Source organism: Phoca vitulina, unplaced genomic scaffold, assembly GCF_004348235.1.
Source record: "Phoca vitulina isolate PV1807 unplaced genomic scaffold, GSC_HSeal_1.0 scaffold46, whole genome shotgun sequence".
In the NCBI taxonomy this organism is placed as follows: Eukaryota; Metazoa; Chordata; class Mammalia; order Carnivora; family Phocidae; genus Phoca; species Phoca vitulina.
The window spans coordinates 820,473-848,080 of NW_022589749.1; the positions used below are offsets into that span (position 1 = coordinate 820,473).

Here is a 27,608-nt window from a genome sequence, read left to right on the forward strand (position 1 = left end):
GGGATGGGGGGGTGGTGGGGGGTGGCAGGGCCCTTCTTCCTCCTGACCTTGGGATGGTGACAGCCAAGCCTGGGTAAAGCCCATCGTGGCCGAATGCAAGAGAACAGCTGCAGCCTGTCAGGCCCCGCAGGCTGGGCCCCTGCCGCAGAGGTGCTCCCGGCAGAGGTGCATGCACGCGGGTGAGGAGCCGCCTCCCCTTCCTCCGTGGGCCAAAGACTGGGGGCGAGGCGTGCTGTCCCGGAGGACTAGGCTGCCCCCCACCGACCCCCCACTGCAGCTTAGGCCCGCTGGGGGCCGCGACAGCCTCCGGAGGCCTGCATAGATGGCCTCCATTCCTTCTGTTCCCCGTATTCCCAAACAGGAGGGCAGCAGTGCCTGGGGTGGGACGCGGGAGCCACCGAGGGGTGGGCAGGGTGGGCTGTGACCCCATGCGTCTGCACCGCAGAGCCCGAGGGGCCGCTCTGGAGGCGGCCTGAGCCCTGCTCAACAGCGGATCCGGGGGAAGCCCAGGCCGGACGCGGCCTGGTAGTGGGGACAGGGCTCCTACCTGTCCCTCTGTCGAGGGCCGCCGTCACAGGCCGCGTGGGCCCTTCTGGACGACTCGGCCCCAGTGTGGGTGGGCAGTGCGGCCGCGGAGCTGGCCCAGGGGAGCCCTCGTGTGCAAGCATGGTGTGCTGGGCCCTCGCACGCACGCCGTTTCAGTCACCTCTAGTCCACCCATCCTTGCTGGCCTGACTCCTCCCGACCTAAATTTTCCTGAAGAATGAGAAGAGCCGCTTGCCTTCGGCGGGGCCGGGCTCGTCCGCACGCCCCGCGCCGGGGGCCCTGGACAGGGCGGCAGCAGGCCGGCTCCGTTCCTTCAGGTGCGTGTCCATCAGCTGCCGGTCAATGACCCTGTGCATGTCATCCTGCGGAGGGCAGAGCGGAGGGGCTGAGCGGGCTGCTGACCGGGGCCCGGGGGCGGATGTGTCCGCAGGACGCGGGGTGAGGATGGGATGAGATGACTGAACGGCTGCAGCCGGGGCAGGCCGACCGCGGAAGCAGCAAGTGTAGACACACAGCAGCCGCCGACACCGCCGCCTCCGGCCTCCGGCCTCCTCCTCGCCACCAACGGCTCCTTGGCTGACCCCGCCCCCGCTGAGGCCCTACAAGCCCGGAGACGGGCAAGCCTGTCTCCACCCCGGCCTCGCCGGTGGCCGGCCTTCTCTGCCCTGCCTCCCTTTCCCTTGGCACCCCTCCCCGGGCCCTAGGGCGACCTCTGCTTGCCGGCTCTCCGCTCCAAAGGGTCAGCCCCCTTCAAGTTCCTAGCAGCCTGCACCGCGAATGCCCAGGGGCCACGGCAGCCCCGCACGGCCAGGACACGGGCAAGCACACGCGGCACCCTCCGCTGGCGCACAGGCCGCGGGCACCGCTGTCTTCAGGGCCCGCCTTGCTCCTGCTCAGGCCCACATCCCTCACATCCCTGGCTTCCTCGCTGGGGTAGCACCTTTCCCCAATTTGGTAAAGTTGCCCAGAGAATGCCCCCCGCACCCCGACTGCCTCACGGCACAGCAGCTGTACCCCCCAGAGGGGCTTCTGGACACAGCAGCTCCGCCCTCTCTCCATTCTAGTGGTTAGATCCCGACTCTGCACAAGACTCCGCACAAGATCCCACTCGGCAAAGGCATCTGCTGCTAACAAAGTACGGAAGCTACTGCTTTGGCTATAGAACCAGCCCTGTCTAGTTAACATCAGCAGGAACGTAACAAGCATCTGCCTGATGCCTTCACCCCTAAACCCAGTGGGCTCTGGGGTGCCCTGGTCAAGACACCAAACCCTGGCTTAACCCCTGGGGCGAGTCGGCTGATTGTGTCCTGCTTGAGCGCCGGACAGCGAGGGCTGCGCTCGGGCAGCCGCTCACTTGACAAGGGCAGGAAGTGGGGCTGGCGCCCCCCCGCCCCCTCCATCCCTTCCTGCGCTCACACCCACGCTCCTGCCACTGTAGGTTTTAGTGTGAAACCAAGGGACTTTCAGTAGCCTGCACCAGATAGCGAGCAGGGAGTGTGGACCTCCCGCTCCCTCCCTTGCTCACGTCCTGCTCTCCCGCCTTCCTCCTCTCTTTCCTCACACCCCGCTTCCTTCCAGCCCCTCTCCTCCCCCTCACAGAAATAGGGGACATGCTCCCTACCTCCGAGGTCCCAGTGCCAAATCCTGGGCACAGCGCCGTGCGCTTAGGACCTGCTCCATAAAATCTGTTACCTGCAGCACTAGGAATGTTACAGAGCCCTTCAGAAAGAAACCCTTCCAAAGCGCAAGGGCTTTTTCTGGCACACAGCCAACTGCCTCTTCTCTACCTTAAAATTCATCAGAGCAAAGCCCATGAAATAGATCGCTTGAGAACTTCATACGCACACAGGCGTGAACCGCTTAGAATTCCACACCTGCCCATACTTCTGTGGTCACAAGAGCCCAGTGATGCGGAGGGAGCACCGAAGAACCAGGGCCGAGGCGGTCCGAAATGGGCCATGGCGGTGGCGGGAGGCGCGCTGCGGGGGATGGCACGACACACGCTGCAGAGATGACACCGGACATGGGCACACACAACACGGCGGGCCACGGGAAGGCGGGGGGCAGGACGGCGATGGCAGCGGGGGGACACGGCGGGTGGAACGGGGGTTCGATCTCACCTCAAAGGCAGGAGGGGTGTACAACTAAAGCTGTTGATACGGGAACTGAGAAAGGCCACTAGATCAGAAACCAAAGGAGCCAGATAGTAAAAAGCCCTGAGGAAGCAAACTGTAGCCGGGAGAGAAGAGAGAAGAACGGGCGGTGAGCCGGGGACCGGCCAGCTGGTGGTGGGGCCAGAGCCCGGGAGCCAGGGACCATCTCGGGGGAGCGGGCCGGCTGGGCCCTTGGAGGGATGGTCACCGCTAACCTGCCCGCCAGCGGGGGGCGCTCTTCACCTGTCGGCTTCGGATTTCGTGGGGAGAGACACGAAAGGCTACACCCATATCCTGAAATTGTCCTTAACAAAAAGCAAGTACAACCCTGGGCCAGGGGAAGCCAAGCTGGAGCTGGGACAGAGCAGGCTGACTGCACTCTGAAAATGGTGGTCCTAGAGAGAACACACTGACTCATTTTACCCCAAGGTAGTGCTCTTTGGAAAAAGGAAGCTGGCCTTCGAGAAAGGGAAGGGCAGCAGCTGCTGGTGGCCCCGGGGCTGGGGAACTACATCCATCGGGCTGTGAATTCTCGTCCCGCCATGTAGGGCTTCCGGGGCCCTTTGTGTTAACAGCTGTTTCTTTCCAGCTAATTTAAACAGAGCAGAGATGACCAGCCGAAGGAGGCCACTACAGCCCTAAATGGCACAGCCTGGGGTTCACTGCTCTCGACAGCATCCTCAGGCCTTCTTCCCTGGGGACTGGGGAAGCACAGGCTCTGAATCGCACCAGGTGAAGGCAGGTTACTGCTCACCCACATGCACGGGACCCTCTAGTGACAAATTCTCCTTATGCTCTGCCTGGGTTCAGCCACTCCTCCCAGAGCCTCGTCTTCCCTCACCCTGGGTCTCAGGGCTCTCCTTACCTGCCAAGCCTCAAGCTGCTGCGAGAGGTTCAGTTTCTGCTGAATGGCATCCAGCAACTGGCTGTTCAGAGACATCATGTCCATCTTGCACTTGGCGAGTTCCAACTCCACAGCATTCTTCCTAAAAACAGACAAGCCAGGGTGAGCATGGACGCCTTGTACCAGAGGCATCTGATTCTTTACCTGGGGCACCTGGAGTCCACAGGATGAGGAAACAGGCTCTGACCAAACTCACAACAAATAGGAACCGTGACAGTAACTAGGATGTTCCTTGCAGAGGGCTGGAAAGTTCCCAGCATCGGTTCACATCCATTTTCTCAACTGTTGTAACAAGGTGTGGGTGAAGGGACGATCTGTCCTCCCCATCTCACAGATGAAGAGGGGGCTCAGGGAGGAGGATAAAGGAGGACTGGAGCCCAGAGGACATCAAAGGCCTCACAGGGCACTAAGGAGCTGCTAAACCTTCCCCCCAAAAGGCCAGTCCCCATGGGAGGTAAGGAGGTTCTCTCAGCCCCTCCTTTTCACTAGCAACCTCCCCTCACTTAAGGGATCAGTCCTAAAGGCACACAGGTGTGCAAAAGTAGTCACACAGTGGTGATGATCACAGCCTAGCTAATCCTAGTCGCCAGCAATTAGGGCACTGGTGGTAAATTGTGCGACGGACACAGTCGCCAGTAGCAACCACGACGCTGAGTATTCATTATTCACGGACAATGGGGAAATCCGACGTATTGCTGAGTGGAGAAAAGCACCACAAGGCAAGGGCTGGTACGATCCTAGCTTTGTCGAAGAAAAAACTGTCCGTGTGGTTAAAGGTCATACACAACAATGTCTACTTGGCTGTCTCTGGATGATCAGTGATGGGCTCCCACATACTTCTGCATTTTGTATTTTCACATTTTAATATGTTTCATATATTACTGTTTGCCTTTTCCAACATTTCTAAATCATAGTTGTTCAATGCAAAAGAAAATTAATTTTTTCTCAGAGGTGGGGGAGTGGGAATACGAAGTGTGAGAGGCTATCTGGGCAGCTTCTGCCAAGGAGGCACTGGTTGCCCAGCTGCCAAAATGGGCATTACTTAGCCCCTGGCATCAACTGCCTTTTGCATTTGAAACGGCAAAGCCAAACTGCCTCACGCACCGGGCCGGCGACCAATGTGCACGTCCCAAGGACGGCTGGAGGACCCGGCTGGAGAGGCCTCAGGGACGCGGGCTGCAGCAAGCTAAGTGCGGCGGGGAGGCGGGGCAGTTGGGGTAAAGCTCTCGGGGCCACCGCCGCGACCGGCACTTCCTCTCCGGCCTCAAGTCCGATCCACAAGTCACCTCCCCTGACACCTCAGGGCCGCAGAACGGCGCCCCGCCCGCCTTTCCCAGAGAAGCCGTCCGGACAGCTCGCATCACCCGGGTCCGCCCGCCGCACTGCGGTTGAGGGGACGGGAGCAGAGGCCGTCCAATGAGCGCCGGCGTCTCAGATGCCTCACGCTCCCTGTCACGCCCGCTGCTATTGGCTGGCGGTGAACGGCGGAAATCCTCGCGCGGCCCCGGTTGCCATGGACGCCCAGCCGGTCCCCGCCCCCCCCCCCCCCCCCCCCCCCCCCCCCCCCCCCGCCGCGGTCCCGGAACAGCGGCGCAAACCCCTGGCAGCCTCCCGAGCTTCTGGGCGTCTCCCGGCAGGTGGCGCCACGAGAAGCCCGGAGACCCCGGAATGTGCCGACCAAGGCCTCTGGGCAGAGGTCCGGCAGCAGCTGGGTCGCCGGGCTCACAGGGGTCCCCTTCCATCCCGGAAACCCCCGAAGCGGGGTCCGACTTGCCGACCTCCGCATTCCAGCCTCGGACTGCACCCCAGAGAACGTTTGCTCACTAGAGAATCTTGGTGCTTTTCATTCAGGAGAAACCCCAGACCAGGAGAGCTAAGCCGCAGAGGCTGCTGATCGATACATTAATCAGAATTTTAAAAAGCAGTATCTCAAAGGGCCGGAAGAATTCCTTATTTAAATGAAACCACTAGTAACGGACTCCTTTCTGTTTTTGTGAGGCAGATTGCTAGCCCCAGATTTTTGCTTTTAGTGAGGGCCATTTACCTGCAAGGGACGAAATTGTTACTTAACTTTTTCTGAAACTCACTACTGTGCAGGATATAGAACACCTTAAGGTTTTTGTAGCCCAGTGAGGAGAGGAAATTTATTTTTCCTGGGGGTTCTCACTCCTGACTACGCACTAGAATCACAGGGTGGGGTAGGGACACTTTTAAGAAGTAGCTCCAAACTAGGAGATTCAGACTGAATTGTCTGGAGAGGGCCCCCGCATCCAGGGAGTTCCCCAGATGATTCTAAAGTGCAGTCAGGATGGAGAAACAGAGATGAGGTGTATGAAAGCATCTTGTAAAACCCTTAAGGTCCTACACAAAGTGTGCTTCCCCCACATTTCAGTGATTCTTTATGTCTGTTGTCTCAATTCTTTATACCAAGAGTTTAATTTCTAAGGGACAGAAAAAGAGCTAACCTGTGCTGGAGTGATCTAACCCCTTCCCTCAGCACCAGCCTTATTTTGTAGGGTCCATGAAGGACAAGGGTTTCACTGCAGAATTCTGAGTACTCACAGAGGAGAGTCTGCCCATCAGCTCAGTCAGACACCAGGAGGTTCACTGGGTCTCCTTTGGCGGAAGGCAAAGGCCTGCATTTCAAGGTTTCACGGAGACTTGCTGGCCTCCTTGGTCCCCCAGATGTCAGAGCTAGGTTCCAATAATTTTAAGGGAGGGGACTAGACAACTTCTGCTGCTTCTTCTCTCCTGCACCCTGGTACTTTCTCTGGTTGTATCTCCCACCTCCTGTGCTGATGGCAGAATATGGTCAGAGCTTGATGTTCAGCTCTCGTATGCTTGTCCAGCTGAGAGACAGCTAACTTCATTCTGCTTTTTATTCCCAACAGGCTTCCACAATTAGCACCGTAATTTTACCATTTTTATTCCCTAATTGTATGACATAATTTCACCCTTTGTTATTCATGAAAGTATGCTCCCACTCCAAAATATTACAGTGCCATTCAAGTATTCGCTAATGAATCAAATATTCACCAGGAATCCAGTGGCAGAGATGCATAGGTTTGTGAGCCTCACTGAGTATACTTCCTAAATGAACTGGAAATTGTCAGCTTCACAGAAGGTCCTGGCCAGACAGGAAAGGGGACCCAAAGGTAAAACTAATGGAGATGATGAAATGTTTAGAACAGAAGGGAGCGGACAAGTGTGTGTGGAAGTGAGAAGGGGAAAGGTGTGCGGCATTTTAAAGTCAAATTAAAATGTGTCCTATTACTTTTTAAAAAGGTATATAGTATCTATTTACAATTTGTTTCAAATGGGCTCCTTTTAGTTTGCTGACAAGCAGCCTGTGCGGTAAGGGGAAAGGATGTGGGGACAGGGGTCAAGAGACCTGAGGTGGAGGCGTGATCACCACTGGCTGTGGAACTGGGGAAAGTATCTCAGTTTCCTCATCTGTAAAAATTGGGATTAAAATTTTTACTTCTTGCTGTGGCTGGGAGGATTAAAGGATGAAGTGTTTCTAAGCAGTAAAGTGACACAGATGTTATGAGCATGCTGCAAAGTGCCTCATGAGCAGACAACATGTTCAGTACCTTTTATCTCCTCACAGTGAAGAGGGTAGATTGAATGCATGATAAAGAAATCATTTGAAGGGGGATGGGGAATATGTACGTATGTTTTTTTGCCTATGCACTTCCAAATTTTTTGAATATAAGAGAATGCATTTCTTCTCTGTTAAAGAAAACCCAAAACATTATTAAAATATGACCCAGTTTACTAGGAACACAGGTGAGAGAAAACTGTTGAATGACACTCTGAGGATGCATCAAACCCAGAATGTAGAAAAACTCTAGGAGACAAATGATCAGTTTCTTCAATCAATAAATGCAATATGGAAAAAAAGATGGAGGGGACTTATGTACATATCAACTAAATGGGGTTTGTGGACTTTGGAGGCTGATTCTAATCAATCATAAAAAGACATTTATGGGCCAGCTGGTTACTATATGATATTAAGAAATTACTATAAGTTTTTTCAAGTGTGACAACTGTATTGTGGTTGTGTGTTTTCCAGGAAGAGTCTTTATCTGGTAGAATCTATACTGAAGTGTTTATGGATGAGATGAGGGATCTTATGATTTGCTTCCATACAATCCAGCGGGGAGGGGGATGAGGTGGGTGGGGATATAGATGAAACAGTCGGCCATATGCTGATTAGGGTTGAAACCAGAAGACAGGTAGGTAGGGATTCATCTTATGTTTTTCTACTTTTGTGTATGCTTGAAAATGTCCATAATAAAAAGTAACAACAACTCCCCTAAAAACCCCTAAAAATAAAGAAGTTGAGGTAGATCTATATAATGAAATTGAAAAGCTGAGATAGAAAGCTAAAATATACAAGACACATAGAGCATCATCCCACTGATACTTAAAAAACCCAAACAACTATATTACACGTACAGCTGCACACGCACAGGAAAAAGATCTGCAGGGAACACACCCCCGACCTCCACCAGTAAGTAGCGTCTGTCTGAGGAGAAGAATCAGACTGGGGGTGAGGGTGGGTAGCAGGGAAACACTTTCACTTTTGTCGTCTTCTGTAGGGTTTCACTTTTAAAACTGAGCACACATTCATGTTGCTGTGACGACAGTCAGCTTCGACAAGCCCTGCCCACTCACTTTGCAATAGCCTCGTCGCGGTCCCGGACGGCCTTCTGAAGCTGCTCCTTTGGCTCCTTGGCCTCGGACGTCACTCTGAGTCGGTCTCTCTCCTCCTTCAGGGCAGTCATCTCGACACTCAGCAACATCACCTGATGGGAGACCACAGGGATGAACGGGGGGCTGCCACTGCTGCTGGCCTGGGGGCATGCCCTTAAAGAGGCAGAAAGGAACAAGCAGCCCCAGGCAGGTGCCCGTAGCTTCCCGAGGCCCCTGGCTCTGAGAGACGCCCATCTCGTCTGTAGGAAGGATGCCACACGCTAGGCTGGAGCCCATGGGCGGGGAAGAAATTCAGCCCCGGATGGCAGCCACAGGGCTCAGATCCCCTTTGAACGCAGCACCCCACACCACCACCTCCATTTCAAGGCACTCGCGGGCAACTAATGAAGACCACACATGCATCAGGGCTCTGAAACACATGGTTAAGGGTAGGGACTCAAGTTCTGTTTCCAGCCATCTTCCACTCAGCATGGAACGCTGCTATCCGCAGGGCCCTGGCTCCCACTTCTGTGACAGTACTTGGTGCAACCTGGTCACTCAGCTTCCCTGGTCAAAGCCATATGGAATTCAGACACCCACGTGATATCATCTTTCACTTCAAGCCTGTTACCTTTTCTGTGGGCCATGCCTCAGTGAATGGTCCCACAGCCCATTCACTGGGCGCCATCCTTTGGTGGTAGGGTGCCCTTCCTAATGGCACCTAATGTGACCGCAGCTTACCCCACCCTTCGTATAGGAACCCTCTGTACACCAAGAGCTCTGCAATGGCAGGAAGTGTGCCTTACTCATCTGTGCATTTCAGAGCCTGACTGTATGATGCTTAATTCCCAAATGCTTGTGCAGTAGACAGTTGTCTTTTTTTGGCTAGTCATCATCCCAAATGCTTTCCTATTTGGGGGACATTCCTGGTTGCATGAGTCTTGGTGGGAAACAGGGGATGCCCTCCCACTAAGTAAGCCAAAGGGGAGAGACATATATCCTTTCTTAAGCACAGAGGCATGGAAAGGTGACCTAGATGTGCCAGTCACACCCCCCTACCTGGGACTGCAGTTCTTGAGGGTTCAGCAAAGCCACAGGCCAGGGGGAAATTATTACACTGACGGCAGATTGCTTCTGTGGCCCCACTTCCCATGGCTCCTTTCAGCTTCGGAGCTTGATTCTCCAGCCTTCCTGTTGATTCTGTTAGCGATCAGATTTAATTCCAATACAGTCTCTCTCAAGTTAAGCAGAGAGAGTTTTTGTTGTTTGCAACCAGAAACCCTGCTTGGTAGAACTTTCAGTAAATATTTGTTGAATGAATGGAAGGGTGGGAGCCCCTTCTCAGTCAGTAGGCTCAGACTGGAGTCAGGATGACCGGCCCTGCCTTTTTGTTAAATATTACACATACTTGGACATTTTTCCAAGGGAGGATACATCCATACAGGCCTAGCCTTCCCACAAGGGGACAGACACCACCTTTCAGTGTACTCCCCGACTCAAGTTCCAGGCCTAAACATCTTCAGACTGACTGAAATTGAGCAAAGACCCCAGGAGCAAGGCTGAAGATCAGGCTTCCCTGAAGATGCTTCGGACTCCCCAGACCTGACATCAGAGTTGCCAGCTCCTGGGGGAGAGGCACTCAGGAAGAAATCAGAGGACGCCCCACAATGAAGAGGCATACAGGACAATCTGTTGTTACTGGGGGCAATGGATTTCGTACTCTTAGGCGCCTGGTAGGACACGTCAGGACCAGGTGCTCTGTGCTTTCATGGTGGGGACAGCTGCGGTGACAGGGCTCCGAGCCACAGGGTAGAACAGGCTGGGGCTCCTGCAGAGGCCACAGGGTATAGCAGTCCTAAGGCAAGCAGGCAGCAGGCAGCAGGCGAGAAACCCAGCCTCACCCGACTTAATAGCAGGTTCTATAGCCTGGTAGACCAGAAACTCAAGACCCAGAAAGTACCTGGCAGAGAGAAAGCCAGACCTCCTCCGACCAAATCAGCCCTAACACGGCCCCGGGCTGGCTGTGTGCCAGACAAGGGTTTTGCCAGCTGAGTAAGCTGCAGATAAAACCACATGCCAGGCAGGAAATGCCAACATTTAATGGGTTCCAGAAAAAAACTCTGTAAGAACTTTTTGCTTTGGTCTGGAAAACTTGGTCAAGGTAGAGACCATCAGCTATCTGCGTTAGAAGTGACAAGGGACTTACCTTCTTTGAACTGCATATACTTTTCATAAAAAGCAGGAATAAAAATAACTCGTTCCCACCATCAAGTTGTTGTGAGGCTCAAATAAGGTAACTGACATCAAGGACAGAGCTCAGTGCCTGGCGCCTGGGGGCAAGCTCTGCTCCCTTCTCTTCTCCGCACCGGTGCGGGCCTATGGCTGGGGCTGTCATGAGGACTGGCCCGGCCTGTTTATACACTGACTTAGGTTGCAGCCACCCCTAAATCCACTTTTCCCACATAAAGTAGGTGTCCTCATGATTGAATAGGATCAAAGAAAACATCTTGAAGTCATATATCTAGGGCTTTCTTTGCCCTTTCATTTGGTAATTTTTTTTTTTTTCTTGTAATTATTTTTGTGCCTACTCTAGGTAAGCCCTGTGCTAGATGCTTTAAGAGAAGACAAAGAGAAGTCGGACCTCAAGCTTGTCCTCGTGGAGGTCTAAAGTTTAACTGGGAAGATGAGATGTGAGTGAGCGTAACCATGACAAAGCAGGGCTGGGGGCTCCAGGAAGAAGGGAATCAAGAGTTTGAAGGAAGAAGTGAAGCTTGAAGGATGAGTAGGGCCGATACATGCAGGTGGCCGGGGAGAGTGTTCTGGGCAGAGGCAAAGGGCCGGAGAAAAGGCCCGGATGTGGGGAAGCACGGGGAGTGTGCGCCATGCCCTTTCATAGTCTATGTTCAATTGACTAAAGCAAAGGAGGGGAGATGCCAACAACGGGGAAGAAGGCTGGATGGCTGGCATGCAGCCCGTCTGTAGGGCCACTAGAGTTCGAGGCTTCCCGCCATGTAACAAGAGGAAGTCAATCCAGAACTTGTAAGGGTGTTCTGTTTCCAAGCCGTGCTTCAGGAAGATCAATCCAAATCATGTGGGGGTAAGTGGGCTGGGGGGACTGATGACCAGAGCCACAGAGTGAAAGAATGAAGGTCTGAAATAGGGCAATGGCTAAGAAGCCGGAGAAAAGAGAACACAGTGAGATTTCACCCAGGAGGAGTCACCAAGATTTCCTCAGTGAAGGCCTTCCGTGTTCCCAGTATCTGCTCCGCTGTGCTGTCATGCCCCTTGGGGGTAACTGGCTAGTGCTGCAGTCAAGCCCTATAAAGGAATCAAACACAGAACTGGGACTATTTGTTCGTTTGTTTCTTTCTTTTTTAAGATTTATTTATAAATAAATTAATACTGTTTATTTGAGAGAGAGAAAGAGCACACATGAGCAGGGGGAGGAGCAGAGAGGGAGGGAGAGGGAGAAGCAGGCTCCCCGAAGAGCAGGGAGCCCAACGTGGGGCTCCATCCCAGGACCCTGAGATCATGATGTAAGCCAAAATCAAGAGTTGGCCGCTTAACCGCCTGAGCTCCCCATGCTCCCCAGGCCTGGTTCTATTTCTCACTGTACTTCCCATAGCCTGGTTTACTGGCCTGGGAATTGGTAGAGGGCTCCCCAGATAACTGGTTTTCCTATTGCTTGGAACATCCTCCCTGCCTCCCAGCAGCGGATCCAGACCCCAGTGAGTCCTGACCAGGAGGGAGCAGGAGTCTGCAAAGCTGTGGGGACTGAGAGGGGGCTCTCCATGGCATAAGGGTGTGGGGTGGTCTTCAGGTCTGGTTTTAGATTCTTGTCTCAAACATAAGTATCAGTTAAAATTAACTCTCTTTTATTTAAAAATTTGGATAGGCTTCTGAGGGGCTGATCACTTCACCTTCCAGGTCCCACACCGTTTACCTGTGGCTCAGTTTCCAAGAGAAAAAAAGAACACTCTTGGGTAGGAAAGCAGTGGGCTTGGAGGCTGGATCATCCCCTGGATGAGGCTGCACTCATCTAGGAGCTATCCGCTGGAACTTCGGTTTCACATAACCTTGTCTGGGCTCTGCCCTTCCTCCCTGCACCCCCTGCCCCCACTCCCCACCCCAAAGGGTACAGAGCTAGTCTGACTCGCCTCACAGTTCTAGGAGAGGCTGTGGAGCACCCGGGCGCAGTCACAGCCATCCTGAGCGTCTCAGGGACCAGGGTAGTAGGGCGCAGGCGGACGGGGAGCGCTCAGACGCTGCAGCACGAACCGCATGAGGAATGCCGGGCCTGCTCCGAGGGCCGCCGTCTCCACCGGCATGCTGCAATTCAATCTGCGTCCTACCCACTGCCTTGGGAGGTCAGGGTTACTCCCGCGGGATGGTTTTGGATGGATGTAGTTTGGCTGAGAGATCTGCTGCTTTGTCTAAGCTTTTGGGAAGAGATGACCCACTCAAGAGGCCCAGTTCTATACTCCATGGGACTGAGCAGAACTATTTGCTTAATGAGCTGAGAGGGAATGCACAGGAACTGGCATAAACCACTTATCAGCTGAACTTTTCAGGAGAATCCCCTGGTGGAAACAGGCTCCGAAAAAGCTGCGTCCAGACCCTCAGCAACCTGTGCCTTGCTCTTGTTCCTCAATGATGCCCTCTGCTGTTTCTAGTTCTGCTATCCTGAGAAGCAACAAAACAAACCAGCCAATATCAAAGAGCTGATAAGAAGCACCCCCACAAAAATTTAGGCTTTAAAGTAAATAAATTTTTATTAACCCGAAGAACTTTTAGATCCACTTTGTCCTGTTTTGATTCTTACAGTTTGAAGACCTGTGCTGGTGTCTGAACTACTCCCTGGCCAAACGACCGCCTGAGGGACTTTGGCTTTGGGAATGACAATGTCTTTGGCTGCCCAATCCCATTCTTCAGGGCTTGGTCGGAAACAAGCTACAGCTTTCAATAGCACCTTTCTGTCCTCACTATCTGGTCACTCCCAGAAAGAAGAGTACAGCAACAGCTGCGGGAGGGTTTCCCAATATCTTTCAAGAGAATTGTATTAGGATGTCTAATGGGCATGACCCCTGAAAGGAGTTTATTTCTATAAGGTCCTTTAAATTTAAGAAATACTGACTGAAGCAAAAGCCAGGCTTAACTTCCATCTTTCAGCGATCTGGTGCAGCAGGAAGGGATGACCAGCTCTGGACGAGGGAAGAAGGGGGCAGGCTGGGTGGGGGCAGGGTTTAAAACGCTACCTGTTTGGTGTCCCCCGCAAGTGGGACAGAACACTACACAGGGCCCTTGTCAAAAGGAAGCGCCTTACCTATTTCGTAAGACAGAATTTAGAAGCTCTTTTCTGGGTGGGGGCTGCTCCTAAGCCCTTTAGAACTTTTCAGATCAGAATATAGATGCCCTTCTCCAGGATTCTCGAGAGAGATGAAATCATGATCAAACAGGAATGGAACAGCAAGAGTAGCAGTAAGTGCTTCTAAAGCTGAAAATCAGGCTGGCAGAGGTGATGGCATTACAAAGAGAGAATAGGCCTACAAAGATCAATTGCTTCTTGGTTTGCAAACTTCCCTGCTTAGAAGCTGCTGGAAAAACATCCGAGAATGTCCTGAGAGCTAAGGCACTTTAAACTGTCAGAAGCTGCTGGATAATCTGGGCTCTGTGGAAGGCAGCATGTCACTGGAGGAAATGGAGGGTCAGCTATTCTTATCCCTATCAATTTTACTTTGGGCTAAACCAGAGGGTTGGCTTCTTCTCTTGAAGACGCCCAGCTTACCTCAACTTCAGGTCACCGTCCTCTGAGGATCTGTCAGAGGAGAGCCACTTCTCAAATAGACACGGGAGAGGGAAACTCATGAGGGTCCCAAGAGACCTTGGGGGGCACATGCACGTTCCCTGCTCGGGACTGAGGATTGGGGTGCTCACCTGACTGTGGAGTTGCTGTAGCTCCTCTAGGCTTTGCCTCAGTTTACCCCTCTCTCCCTCCATGAGTTCCCTTAGGGCTCTCGAGTCCTCACTGGTCTGCCTTATCTGTTCTTCTAAGGAGTCATCGTCAATTCTCCGGGAGCTCTGACAGCAAAAGAGAAAGCCACCAACCGGAGAGATGGTGCAAGCAGGGGTGGGTGTGGTGAGATGGTTAGTGGGAAAGAGGGAGGGGAGGTACAGGGAGGGAGTAGAGATGGGTGAGTTTGGAGAGCAGGATAGAGGAGATGGGGGCGGGGAGGCGGAGGGAAAGAAAGGGAGAGAAAGAGGAGAGACACAGGAGGGAAGAAAGAAAGGGTTAGAGGAGAGAGATTCTCTCGCCCAATTTGGATCTGCAAACATTAGCTAGACGTTTATTTTTGTTTCAGGCTTTAGGGGACGGAAGTCTCGTGGCGTGAACAGCACACCTCACTCTGACAGCTCCAATCCCCCACGACTACAGCACATTCCACAAATCCACGCGGCATGTTCAGGTAAGGACAACCACCCTCTCACAGGACTTCATCTAATATGGGTAGAAAGATGGTAGCTATTCTGTAGGAGGACGGGCCCTGAAGACAAACAACTGCCTGCCAGCCGGGGTTGCGAACAGAGAGGAAGTCTGGCAGAAATCGGTCACGGAGCTGGAAGAGATGCCCATCTGCCCAGGAAGCCCACAGGAACATTCTCCTCCACAAGGGGAGCCACATCTGGAATTCTAAAAAGCCCTTGTTGATCTTCTCAACTTTCTGTGCTCATATCATTTTAGCAGAAGCTTCAGATCTTTCAAGTTTGCCTATTTGCAGCTAACTCCACCACCAGGACCAATGAGCTACAGAAAAACGCAGTTTGCACCTAGATCCAAATTTCTATATTCAAAGCTTCTAAAGAAAGTCCTTGACCTCGAGGCCACCATGGCCTGGACTTAACCACATGGAGAAAAGACTCCACTTGTATGCCAGTGTTTTCGGGAAGATGACTTTGGAACTTCCATTCCCTGACACTGTCCCTCTGCCCGGTCACCAGTATATGGTGCTCTCAGACAATAAGGGCTCAGACGACGTTCTCAGACTCCACAAGTTGCCTTTCCCAGGTTAACCTTGTCCCCCGCACTTGCTCTTAGCCTCCCACCAGCCAGGCTGTGTGGGGTGAGGAGCTTCTCGGCCTGGCCGCTTACCGTGGGCTCCATGCCGTCCACGATGCTCTGTATCAGCCTCTTGAGCTCGCTCAGGGCCGTGCGCAAGCTGCCAGCCGGCACATCCTTGGCGGATGAAGTTTCTGAAGACTCGTCCATCGAGGAGTCCGTGGAGACGGCCGAGTCGGCACTGTCGTTCCCTCGGAGGTGAGAGCAGAGGTAGCGGACCTGGCAGTAGGCCTCCCAGAGCTGCAGTCTTAGCTGCTCCACAAAGAACCATTCTTGATTATGGACCCTAGAGAAGGCTGCCACCCACTCATCTTTTTCTAGTGTAGGAACCCAACATACTGACACTCAAGAGACCAGTTTTAAGAGAAAGAGTTTTTCTTTTTTAAATCACCTGTCCAAGAAATACTGGTCCTTATTCTGGGCCCAGTACATCTATCTAGACTCCAGCCCTCTACTCCCCTCCCAATTGTCATATAAGCCATTCTTTATACAGTTGGTTACTTTGATAGGAGTCAGGATTAGGGGAGTAAGTGGTTAGGAGTAGTACGAAAACAAGCCATTGGATGTATTGTGAGTGTTCTTGAGCCCAGTCAGTATAAGAGGTATGAGGCTGAGGATGAGCCAATAAGCATCTCCTAAGAGGCACTGGGGCAACAGTGAACCCGGGACAGGCTTTGGGCAGGGCCTGCTTCCCGACGGCTCTGGCCAGCAGGCGTAGGCTTCCGCAGGTGCAGGGCCACAGGCCCTCGCCGGGAGGAAGCTGAAATGGTACAGGCACTGGGGCCACAAGGAGGACGGACAGGCTCCCGCAGTCCGGGGCCCGCCCCCGCAATCCCTGGGCAACCTCGCATGCCAGAGGGACAGGACATCAGCACCTGCTCTCTCTCTTGCTCCAGCTCCTCAGCCTCCATGCTCTGCTCTATCTCGGACAGGAGAGACGTGCTGGTGGCGGCGGAGCTGTGCAGGCTCCTCTCCTCTGTGAGCTCTTCCACCTTCACCTGCAGCTGCCGGGAGGAGAGCCGCGCCTCCTGGAGCTCCAGCTGGCTCTGATGCAGCTTTCAAAAGATACAACGGTGGGTGGGCCGCTCGGGAGGCTTCCCCCAACCAGAAACAAACACGAAAAACTGACCCCAAACCTGATTATGCTGCTACCTCCAACCACCAATGTACAGAAACACACAGAGGAAAGAACATGCTAGATTACATCAGGGGTGTGCAGGCAGCAAACTCCACATTTGGGAAATTCTGCGGGACAAACAGTTCAGCTTCTTCAATATATACATTTTAAGAAAAAAAGAAGAAAAGATAAAGGGGGAACCTATAGATTAAAAGAGACTCAAAAGACATATTATACCAACTGCAATGTGTAGGCCTATTTTAACTTGCATCTTGATTCAAGTAAAAAATGTAAAGAAACAATGATGACATTTATAAGACAGTTAAAAATTTGAACACTGGCTATTTGATATTAAGAAAATATTGCGGGGCACCTGGCTGGCTCAGTCAGGAGAGCGTGCAACTCTTGATCTTGGGGTCATGAGTTTGAGCCCCATCTTGGGCATGGAGCCTAATTAGAAAAATTAAAAATTTTTTAAGAAAGAAAATATTGCTTTTTTCCTTAAGTGTAATAGTCCTGTGGCTATGTTTTTTTTTTTTTTTAAGATTTTATTTGAGAGAAAGAGAGGGAGAGAAAAAGCACAAGCAGGGGGAGTAGCAGAGGCAGAAGGAGAAGCAGACTCCCTGCTGAGCAGGGAGCCCAACACGAGGCTCGATCCCAGGATCCTGGGATCATGACCTCAGCTGAAGGCAGACGCTTAACTGACTAAGCCACCCAGGCATCCCCTATGGCTATGTTTTTTTGTTTTTTTTTTTAAAGATTTTATTTATTTATTTGACAGAGACAGACAGCAAGAGAGGAAACGCAAGCAGGGGAGTGGGAGAGGGAGAAGCAGGCTTCCCACTGAGCAGGGAGCCCAATGCTGGGCTCGATCCCAGGACCCTGGGACCATGACCTGAGCCGAAGGCAGACGCTTAACTGACTGAGCCACCCAGGCATCCCCTGTGGCTATGTTTAAGTTCTTATCATTCTTTATTTACAGATGAAATTATAAAAATTCTGGGATTTACTTCAGAATAATACAAGAGAGAAGCAAGTAGATGTAATGATACCAAGTGCTGATGAGGATGTGGAGCATCTGGGACTCACTGCTGCTGGGAGTGAAGATGTACAACCACTCTGGGAAACCGGCAGTTTCTACTGGGTGAAATACACAGCTGTCCCATGACCCAGCAGTTCACTTTTAGGTGCAGATCCAACACAAATGGCTGTGTATGTGCACGCAAGACAAACAGGATGTCTACAGCACCATTATTCTTGAGAGCCACAAATGGGAAACAATCCAAATGCCAGCAGAGAATGCAGAGAGTCCCATGCTGGAATACTATACAGCAGTGAAAAAAGAACACACTGCTACTCTATGCCATAACAGGGATGGATTTCAGAGACATAATGTCAAGCAAAACCAGGCATAAAACAATATGGAATTCATTTATAAAATATTCTAAAACTTCATCGAGACAGAAGAGATGAAGGCAGAAGAGGTGGTGTCAGGGTACTGACTGGGAAGCGTGAGAGGGAGGCCTGTAGGGTGCAGATAATGGGCTTTATCTTGATCTGGATCTGTTACACAGGGATGTACATTTGTAAAAATTCACTGGGCTGTCCACTTAAGATCTGTATGCTTTACTGTATGTATGTTGTATTTTAGTGAAAAAATTTAAGGGGAAAAGGGTTGTTTGGAAAGAAGCTGAGGGTAGGATTTGGTGTAACATTTGGGTAGAAATACCAAGAATTCCCAAACCCATGAGAAGAGAGGTCGCTGTACTTTCTGTGTCCTACCTCACAGTTTACAGAGAAGGCCCAAGCCTGGGAGGGGCTTACGGGGTGTGGGTGGCTCAGAGAGGGAGAGGGGTGCCCCAGGAGAGGGGACAGCAATGCAGCTATCACAACGTAAAGGCCAGGGCTCCTTCCCTCTCTCTTGCTGCCGCTACTTTACTCCTCTCTGCGTTCTCTGGGGCCCCATCCCCGTGGGGTCCAAACAAGGCCCCGCTGCCTGGTGAGCTTACTACTGCTGAAAGTCGACGCCACCATGGCTGCTACGCGCCGTCCTCTCCTAGTGCACTCCACCACTACGCTAGCTCAACACAACAGACCCTACCTGCAGAATGTTCATCTGCTCACTAACCGCTCTGCACATGTCCGCGGGTGACACCTGGACAAGAGCAAAGCTTCCTACTCCTGTATTTGTGGACTGCCCACCCCTCCCTTTTAAAAGATTTGCGGGGGAGAGGGGGCGAAAGAATTTCCTAGGATTTAACTTAAACTAATTTATCCTTTCATAACACAGGATTTCTGGGGTCGCCCCTGTTCATTTAAAAATAGAGCAGACACAGTTCTGTCTGTTCCAGACTGCTGGCCAGATAGGCTGCGGCTCCTGCAGAGGCAGACACTGGGCAGCAGTGGGTAGCGACCCCGAGCTCTGTAGTTCTCACGAGTGGAGCAAGCTGCCTTGCAGAGCCTCCAGCCCATCCTTTAGGTGCCCTAGGGCCTTGCCTCTGCTGGTCAGTATCGGACAAGGGCTGGCTGATAGCACCAGTGATCGGATGCGCCTTTACTAGGAAGAATCTGGAGCCTGGCTGCTCAGAGAATGAAAAAGGAATGGGCAAGCCTGCTCTGTCTGCATGGGTCCCATGGATCAGCAATACCTGCTGGTCCAGTGGGAACTCCTCCAGCCCCAGTTTTGAGAAAACTCAGAAGAAATCAGGGTTAAAAAAAAAAAAAAGAAGACATTCCTAGGAAGCATTTGGCACAATTATAAATGGCATACTAAGTTGGCAAAATGCTTTACAATTATTTTCTAGGCAACTCCACATACATCTCAGCAGGAGAAGTCCAGCACAGACAAGTACAAGTTCTTATGCACTGGACAAAATTAGTTCAATTACTCATGTACACTCGAGGGTGCTTAATTAATTATAACAGCAAGAGAACAAAAGACCAGGACAGGTCTGCCCTCTCTGGTCAGTAACTGATCCACAAGCATATGCAGAAAAACCAAACCAGAGGAGTCTATTAAATATAAGAAACCTCTAAAATAAGAAATACCATCCTTTGTATAACAAAGATGACTAAATAAATAAAGAAGACACCAAATGCCTTACTTAGTTTAAGCTTACAATACTCATGCCCCTCAAGTTGACAGAGGTGGGAGCACCCTCCCATTTCTCACCGAGGGAACTAAGATGCTATGGTGTTAAGTGTCAGAGCAAAGTCTATACTGCAGACCATCTGCTTCCTGGGTCACCCCACAGAGTGGGGCCTATGCTTTCTGTTGATGAAATCCTGGGACAAGGCCCCTGCACACATCTGTAATATGCCCAGGTGGGTATGAATCGTATAGGGCAGTTAAGTGGTCCTTAGAGGGACAAAATCCTTTACTGGGTATGAAGAGTTTAGCAAAATGTCCAGTTTTTTAATTTATTGGGTATTCAACAAATAATTTTTATACCTACTGTCAGTCTGAAAAAAAAATGAGAGCTGGAGTTGATCAGTGATTTAAAAATCTGAGCTGGACAGTAGAACCCCAACTACATGGTGGACTACATTCAGGAGGGGCTACCCTGGCTGTGCAGGCCTAATGCCCTGCCTACTCAGCCTTCTTCTCATCCTTTAGCTGAAACAAAGGATTAAAATCATGGAATTATACACATTCCAAGGCCACAAGCTCTACATTTTGCAAGTCTGATTGAGACCTCTCAACTACCACCTAAGCTGGCATTTTTATTTCTGTATCAGTACAGGCCATTTTAGCAATAACAAGGGCTTTCTGGAGGACACTGGTAATTAGCAGCAGCTTAAGGAAAATTTCGTATGAGCTGAAGGAAAAGAATCACAGAAAGGTGGGAAAGTAAGAATTCAGCCCATAAACACAGATTCTCCAAATCAAAGTGTGCACTGCCTGACTTGATATAGGCCATGCGGGGAGTGACACTCTCTCATTCTTGAAGAAGCCCAATCGGGAGAGAGCGGATGTGCAGATGGCAAGGCTGTGAATGTGGTGTGACCTGGGGCTCTTGCTGCACAGAGCGCACAGCCCACAGCATTAGCCAGGGGAACACTGGTCCTGCTCTTCCCCGTCCTTCGGTCCCCAATTCTTGGTTTGAAAAAAGGACTTATCATTTGTGAATTCAAGCTAGACTGAAAAGGTCTTTTAGGCAGGGGTCATTTCCGCATTTTTGTGTATTTCTTTTCCTTCTCCTCCATCCTCTACCTCAGTAACCTCAGGAGAGTGCCTTAATGGGATAAGAAATGCTGGCGAGACGCTGACTTGCAGAGGCAAGGGATGCGCTAGACGTTGTCACTGAGCACCACGTGAAGAAGGCGGGAGGCTCCAATTTCAATTCTACCAAGGACTTACTATACTACTTTGGTAAATGATTCACTTTTTTCTAAGCCTCAGTTTTAGAATGTTTGCAAAAGCACTCCGTACCCTGTAAAGAAGTATACAAACATTCACCACTATTAACCACCGTCAACCTTAGAATATGAGTCAACTCCCTTCCATCTTGTAAACAGCTGTGAGGCTTTAGCCAGCATCATTTTCTATTCAACATTTATGGAGGTCCTACTGCATGCAACGTTCCAAGCTGAAGGTGCAAAAAACCTGGAGGGTGGAAAACTGCTCATTTGCCCTTAAAGAGTTTAATCACTCAGGTGGCAGCTTAGCTGACGGTGTCAATAACAAGCTATGTTAGCCTAAGATGTTTCCTTATCCCACATCCTACAGTCTTCCTCAACAGCCGACCGCTGAGCCCAGTGGGGCCTGCCATGGCCTGGTCTTTGGGGAGGAACCTGCCTGGTGCTCCCACACATTTGGCTGACCACCCCCACACGAACGACACTGTTGCAATCTCCCCCACTGCCTGGCACCCTCAGAGGTGCCCAAGGGAAGTGGTGGGTGCACTCTTAGCCACTGGCCCCAGGTGTGCCTAGGCCGCTTTGGCAAAGCCGCCTTTGTAGCAGATGTCACACTCTGTTTCTGGGGAGGCTAGGGGCAATTATCTTTTTGTTTAGGGGGTTGTCAAGTGTGAGCCTGGGGATTCAGCTGAGGACTGGTGGCAGGTCCCAGATAAGGACAAATATGGCCATGAAGCGATTTCCTTTAGGAAGGAAAAAGAGGCCAATTAGGTTCACAAAGGGTCAGCCTATGTCTCTTCTAGCAACTGTTAGAAGCAGGATATAAGTCCTGCTGTGTTCAGCGGGCAGCTTCTTGATTTCTGCTCAGTGCAAGCTGACTAAATGCATCAGCCTGGGAAAGCAGCAGCAGAGAGAATTGTGAGCAAGCACAGAAAGTCACAGGCTCCCTCTGAAACCTCTGGCAGGTTTCACAAACCCTAGGAGGCAGAATGACACTCCTCATGTTCCAGTCATGTTAACAGCCCAGAAAGAACTCTCTGAAACTGCTCCAGGGGCCAGTGGCTCAGAACAAATGGGAAGGATGACCTGTGGGTAGCGATGCATTTGATTTCGGCAGAGCCAGACTGGCCAAGTTTGTGAGTGCCCAAGGAGAACGACAACAGGGCCAAAAGAGAGACCTCAGCTTTACCCTCTCCTGAGCCCTACGGTGGTGCTGGCCCCTCAGCTTTCCTTCTGGCTGGGCAGCTACATGCTCCTTTCCTCTGGCCCGGCTCTGCAGGGCAGCTTCTCTGCCTCAGTACCTGCAGGTCTTTGTCATGGCCTTGCCTCTCCAGGATCAGCACCCGGTCCTGGAGCTCCTCCACAGTCCCCTGGAGCAGGTCGTTCTCCTCTAAGGTGGTCCTGAGACGATGCTCCAGCTCCCGTTTCCGATCCGACAGCATCTTGATCTGAAAGGGTGGAGTCATAGGGGTGGTGTGCGGTTACACCCAGGCTGATGAGTAGGAAGGGAGGAACTAGCCCCAAACATGAAGGCAGGTGTCTCCCCAAGTGCTCTGCCCAGGGGCCTGGTGCCCCATCTCTGAGAGAACAGCTGTGAACTCCCAAGCTGCAGAGAAAGCCCCTCCCTCCTAGAAACCTGTCTGGGAAGGGGTGGGAGATGAGCTTTGGGGAAGCTGGAATATGGGATGCCAGGCAGAGGAAGGGAAGGTCAGTGTTCTGGAAATTCCACAGATAAGATAGAGAAGGGCTCCACCTTGCCTGCCCATAACTTCACCTCAACCCCACAATTTATGGGGGAGTGGAACCCAACCTGTGGTTCCATCCTTCCTTCTCAAGTCATGGGCGCAGGAAAATGCCTGAGATAGCCTCTTGAGCTGCGGTCTTGTCATACTTTTACGGCTCTCTTCTGTACTTTCCCCCACTGCTAAAGGGTCTGGCTCTAGAGGTTGCAGTTCAGACCCGGTGTCCCAAGTTAATGGGGGAGCCGGCAGGGTACAGAAACAAAGTAGTGCCTGCCTCAGCCTGTGTCCTGGAAGCAACAGGACACGGACACAAGTGAGTAACTGATTTTACTCAAAGTGTCTTTTTGCCTGAGCAAGTCATTTGTGAATAGGAGCAATTTCACTCCTTTTATTAAACAGGCTGGTGTGTTTGTACACTGCATATCTAGCCAGTCTCAAGAGATATAAATCTTTTAGGAAGGCCTGTCTAGTATCTTCAATGTCAGTGAGAAAACAAAGGAAAAGAGGAAAGAGATGCCAAGTCTTCTGGCCGCAAGGTCTGTAGACTCAGGGGCTGGGCTGGCACTTCACAAGACCAGCGATGCTTCACCCCAAGAACACTGTCCTGCTAAGGGGCCACGGAAGCCTTCCCAAGTCCGGCATGAAGGTCCCACTGGCTCCTGTCTATCAGTTCCCTGCTGGACTCATCGCTCACCCGGCTTCTTGCTCCCAACATGGTTAAGATGTTCTCCACACTCTCCAGTTTGGCTTGGAGAACAATACATTAAGGAGACCAACCTCCGACCCTTTCCTGGGGAGATTTTGAAATGAATGTGTAATGTGTCTGAGGTTCTCTGAAATCCACCTTTCCCTCTGTTTTTTGTCTGTTCTCGCTCTCCACGCTAGAATTCTGTTCAGAGGGCACAGATCTTCCCTGGCCACCAATCAATCAGATAGGATGCTGTCCTGGGGAAATGAAGTATGTGGCCTTTGTCCAGAGAGATCAGGTATCTGGCCAAACAAAGAAATACTGTCTCAAGTGTGCACCTGGGTGAGGGACAAAAAGGAATAAGTCTCTACTGTGAATGGGGCCACTATTCCCCACATTGAAGCATGTTACCCACGTGAAGGAATTCTTACTCTAGCTGATTTTCATTTAAATACCCTCTGACCTTTATATTTTCCTTCCATGAATAATCTTTGTTTCTCAAGTTCCACGCAGTGAAATAATGAGGTTCTGATAGACAATCCTGGTCCCTTAAAAAAAACTTAGAAGTTCAGAGCTACATGAAGTAATGTGCTTGACCAACTTCATAGATTGGCTTTTTAAAGTAGCAGTGTTACTGGATGAAGCAAGGCATCGACACTCCATCACCCCACCCTATATACCCTGAAACTTGTGACCAAATCTGCCAATTAACATTCCTGGGAATGACCCTGAGTCACGAGGGTCTGAAAATAGTAATCAGAGGGGAGAGGAAAACAGGCAACTCGAAGGAGTCAGAGCTTGGCAAAGGCAGTTGAATGGCAAGTCATGCACACAAGTGGTCACAGACAGGCATGCCAAACCCCACCAGAACCAACTACTTACTTCAAGAACCTGCTGCTCAATACCAGTAGTATTTCCAAGGGAAGGGAGAAAGGAAGGGAATGACAGGCAGGAGAAAAGAGAAGATATTGACAGATTTTAGGAAAAACATCTTCAGGTCATTTCCAAAGCAGGGGAGCAGCCATCTGGGTTTCTCTGGGCCTGACCACACTTACTGATTCCTTAACCACAGTGGGGGTGTGATTCAGCTGGCCCTAGCCTATCCCTTCAGGTGTAACTTAGCCAAAGGATTGCTGTCCAGACAATCGGCTTAGGGGCCCTCAGGATCAGATTAGGTGGAATCCTCTGGGAAAGGGGGAGACCCCATTTGGGCTGGTGATAGGACTCCCCTTTTCTCACCTCCCACAACTGGGTTCTCACAGAGTTGTCCCCTAAGTGCTACTTTTTCTTTCCCTCTGGCCCACTGAGGGCCATAGACCCTGCCTGCCATGCTCTGGCTCATACATTCCGCACAGAGTGCTTTCCATGTATTAACTCAACAAACACAACAACCCTATGAAGTAGCTACTTCTATTACTCTCATTTTGTACGTGAGAATATAATAGGTCCCATTAAGGTGGACTGAACTGGACCTAAATAGAATAGAGCAAGGGAAAATTCTCTTTCCCATCTTCTATTTAGGATTGGCAAGAATGTTTTTGGACCGATCAACATATTCTGTAAAAGTAGGTCATTCATGATTTCAACACACTCAGCAATAACTGAGCAACCTTATTCTTCCAGACAAGAGGCTACCCAGTGGAACATGAATCAAGTGCTCCCCATTTAGTTTCTCACAGATACATCTCTCTTTAGAGATTTTTAGATAGGGCAGGGTTTTGTTTCCCAATTCAGAGGACTCCTTATCCAAAAGATCTAGTGCAGCGCCTCAGTGAGAAAAGCACTTCCATCTCCAAGCACCACCACACGGGGAGGCTCACCTCAGCCTGAAGGCTTTCAAGCCTGATGATGTGCTGGTTGGTTGACGAGTTTTTCTCCCGGAAGTCTTCTCGGAGGGCATGGACTTGCATGGAGAGTTGTCTCTCGACTTCTGATGCCTGCAAGCAGAGGAGGCCTTCAGGGGGGATTCAGAGGCTGTGCAAAGGGAGTCTGTTAAGATTTTTCTGCCTTTCGTTTCCCAAGCTTCTCTGCAACTTCCTACTCTGTAAGGAGTATAGGATGGAGTATAGGATGAAATGCTGGCTTCCCACCCCTGGTCCATGTGTTCCCTCGTGCTCAAACAAGACCAACCCCCATCTCTACTTCCACCACAGATGAGTCTGTCTCGGTAAAGACCGTTTTGCTAGTCAGAGCAAACAGGCCTAGGAATAGTAAGCTCCCAAATGTTCAATATCGTCATTATTACTCTGTACACGGCAGAAGCTCAGCAAACATCTACTAAATTAAGAGAAAGTCTCAGTGTTTTACATAAAAGAGTAAGACATAAACCTACTACCTTAGAAACTCCTTTATTTCTCTCTTAGAATTTACTTATTTATATTCTCTCATTCCTTTATTTCCTCAGCAGGGCCAAGGTAAATCATCTCTGTCTCCATTTCTCATTTCTATTCAACATGGGCACCATTTGAAGTTCCCTGTCATGTCTGTTAATATTTTTTTTTTTTAATTTTTAAAAGATTTTTTTAAAAAGATTTTATTTATTTATTTGACAGAGAGAAACACAGCAAGAGAGGGAACACAAGCAGGTGGAGTGGGAGAGGGAGAAGCAGCTTCCCTTGGAGCAGGGAGCCCGATGCAGGGCTTGATCCCAGGACCCTGGGATCATGACCTGAGCGGAAAGCAGACGCTTAACGACTGAGCCACCCAGGCGCTCCTTAAAAGATTTTTATTTGAGAGAGAGAGAGGGAGAAGCAGACTCTCCACTGAGCATGGAACCCTACATGGGACCTGATCTCAGGACCCTAGGATCATGACCTGAGCTGAAGGCAGATGCTTAACCGACTGAGCCACACAGGCGCCCTGTTAAGAATTTTTTTTTTTTAAGATTTTACTTTCAAGTAATCTCTATACCCGGCATGGGGCTTGAACTCACAGCCCCGGCATCAAGAGTCGCACACTCCACCAACTGAGCCAGCCAGGCGCCCCAATGTCTGTTAAGATTTTTGCCATTCAATCCTCAAGGACATCTTTTGCAACTTTTAATTCTCTGGGGAACGCTGGCTGAGGCACTTATTTCCCACCCTAATCCATTTATTCTCTAATGCTCCAACACAGCAAAACACCAAATACATTTAGTGTATCAGCACCTTCTCTTGAATATACAGGAGAGTATTCTGAAAGAATGCTTCCTTGATAAGATTTGAACTCTAGTCTTTCTCAAGGAGTCCCAGCCCAGCTCCCAGTGTGTACTGGCCCTGAACACTGCCCAGGAGAGAGAAGAGCCACAGGATAGGTTAATTAACTGCCTCAGTGCTTTTTTGAGGCCAGAAAGGGGTCAGTAAGCTTTATGAGTTCTTGGGAGAGATCACTGTGTGCTGAAATGATTAGGAGGTGGGATGGTTAATAATGTTGATATGGTAGGCTAGCTGTTCAGTGAGGCTCTCACATTAAGAGATACGTGTCCGATAGTTGTTCTTTTTCTTAAACTTAAAAAAAAAGAGATGTATTTATTTATTTTAGAAAGAGTGAGCGAAGGTTGGAGGAGTGACAGAAGGAGAGAATCCCCAGGCAAACTCCCTGCCGAGCATGGAGCCCACGCAGGGCTCAATCTTATGACCCTGAGATCATGACCTGAGCTGAAACCAAGAGTCAGACACTCAACTGACTGAGCCACCCAGGCACCCCTCAATAGTTGTTTTTATCTTCAACTGCTATATAAGCAACTGTCCATCTTTGCTTTGGTCCCATAGATTCAATAAATGTTGCTCCCCTGAACTAGATGGCAATGTAAGAATCTCAGCCTATAGTTCTAATTTTTACAGTTACAAAACACACAACAAAATAAAACCAAACCACCTCTTTTTCCTTATTCTAAATTTAATTTCAGACACCACCAGCTTGTTTTAGTTTTCTTAATCACTTAGAAACAGTGTTAGTCATCCTTGCCTAAAATAACATTAGTGATATGTACTGAGTATTTACTATGTGCCAAGAATTGTGCTAAATGCTTTAAATGCATTATCTCAATTGTCATAACCAAAGTACTGCTTATCACGCTCAATTTACTAATGAGGGAACAGGCTCAGGGAAGTGAAGGAACTTGCCATTTTCTCAGTAAATGATGGCATCAAAATGGTAAACTTGTCAAAATGGGTTATCTTGTCTCCAAATTAGGACTTCAATACAGGCATACCCTGTTTGGATGCCCTTCGCTTTACTGTACTTTGCAGATACTGTGTTCTTTCCAAATTGGAGGTTTGTGACAACCTGCATTGAGCAAGTCTACCA

General features: G+C 50.5%; 1 protein-coding gene across 4 annotated transcripts in view; it reads right to left on the reverse strand.

Moving 5' to 3' along the window:
- Nucleotides 1-22: 22 nt before the first annotated feature.
- The window catches only part of BICDL1 (BICD family like cargo adaptor 1), a 93,152-nt gene continuing 65,566 nt past the window's right edge, over nt 23-27,608 (reverse strand). The window contains exons 3-12 of one of the 4 annotated variants that reach the window (XR_004302595.1): nt 25,142-25,258; nt 24,204-24,215; nt 22,193-22,339; nt 16,291-16,470; nt 15,449-15,667; nt 14,236-14,379; nt 8,284-8,414; nt 3,565-3,685; nt 2,667-2,775; nt 23-908 (exon numbers count right to left, since the gene is read on the reverse strand). Coding sequence is in view for 3 of the 4 variants with exons in the window: in XM_032431282.1 (XP_032287173.1) it covers nt 747-908; nt 3,565-3,685; nt 8,284-8,414; nt 14,236-14,379; nt 15,449-15,667; nt 16,291-16,470; nt 22,193-22,339; nt 24,204-24,215; nt 25,142-25,258 (1,233 nt within the window). In the remaining variant the exon portion in view is untranslated. The other 3 variants (XM_032431281.1, XM_032431282.1, XM_032431280.1) reach the window with 3 other exon arrangements.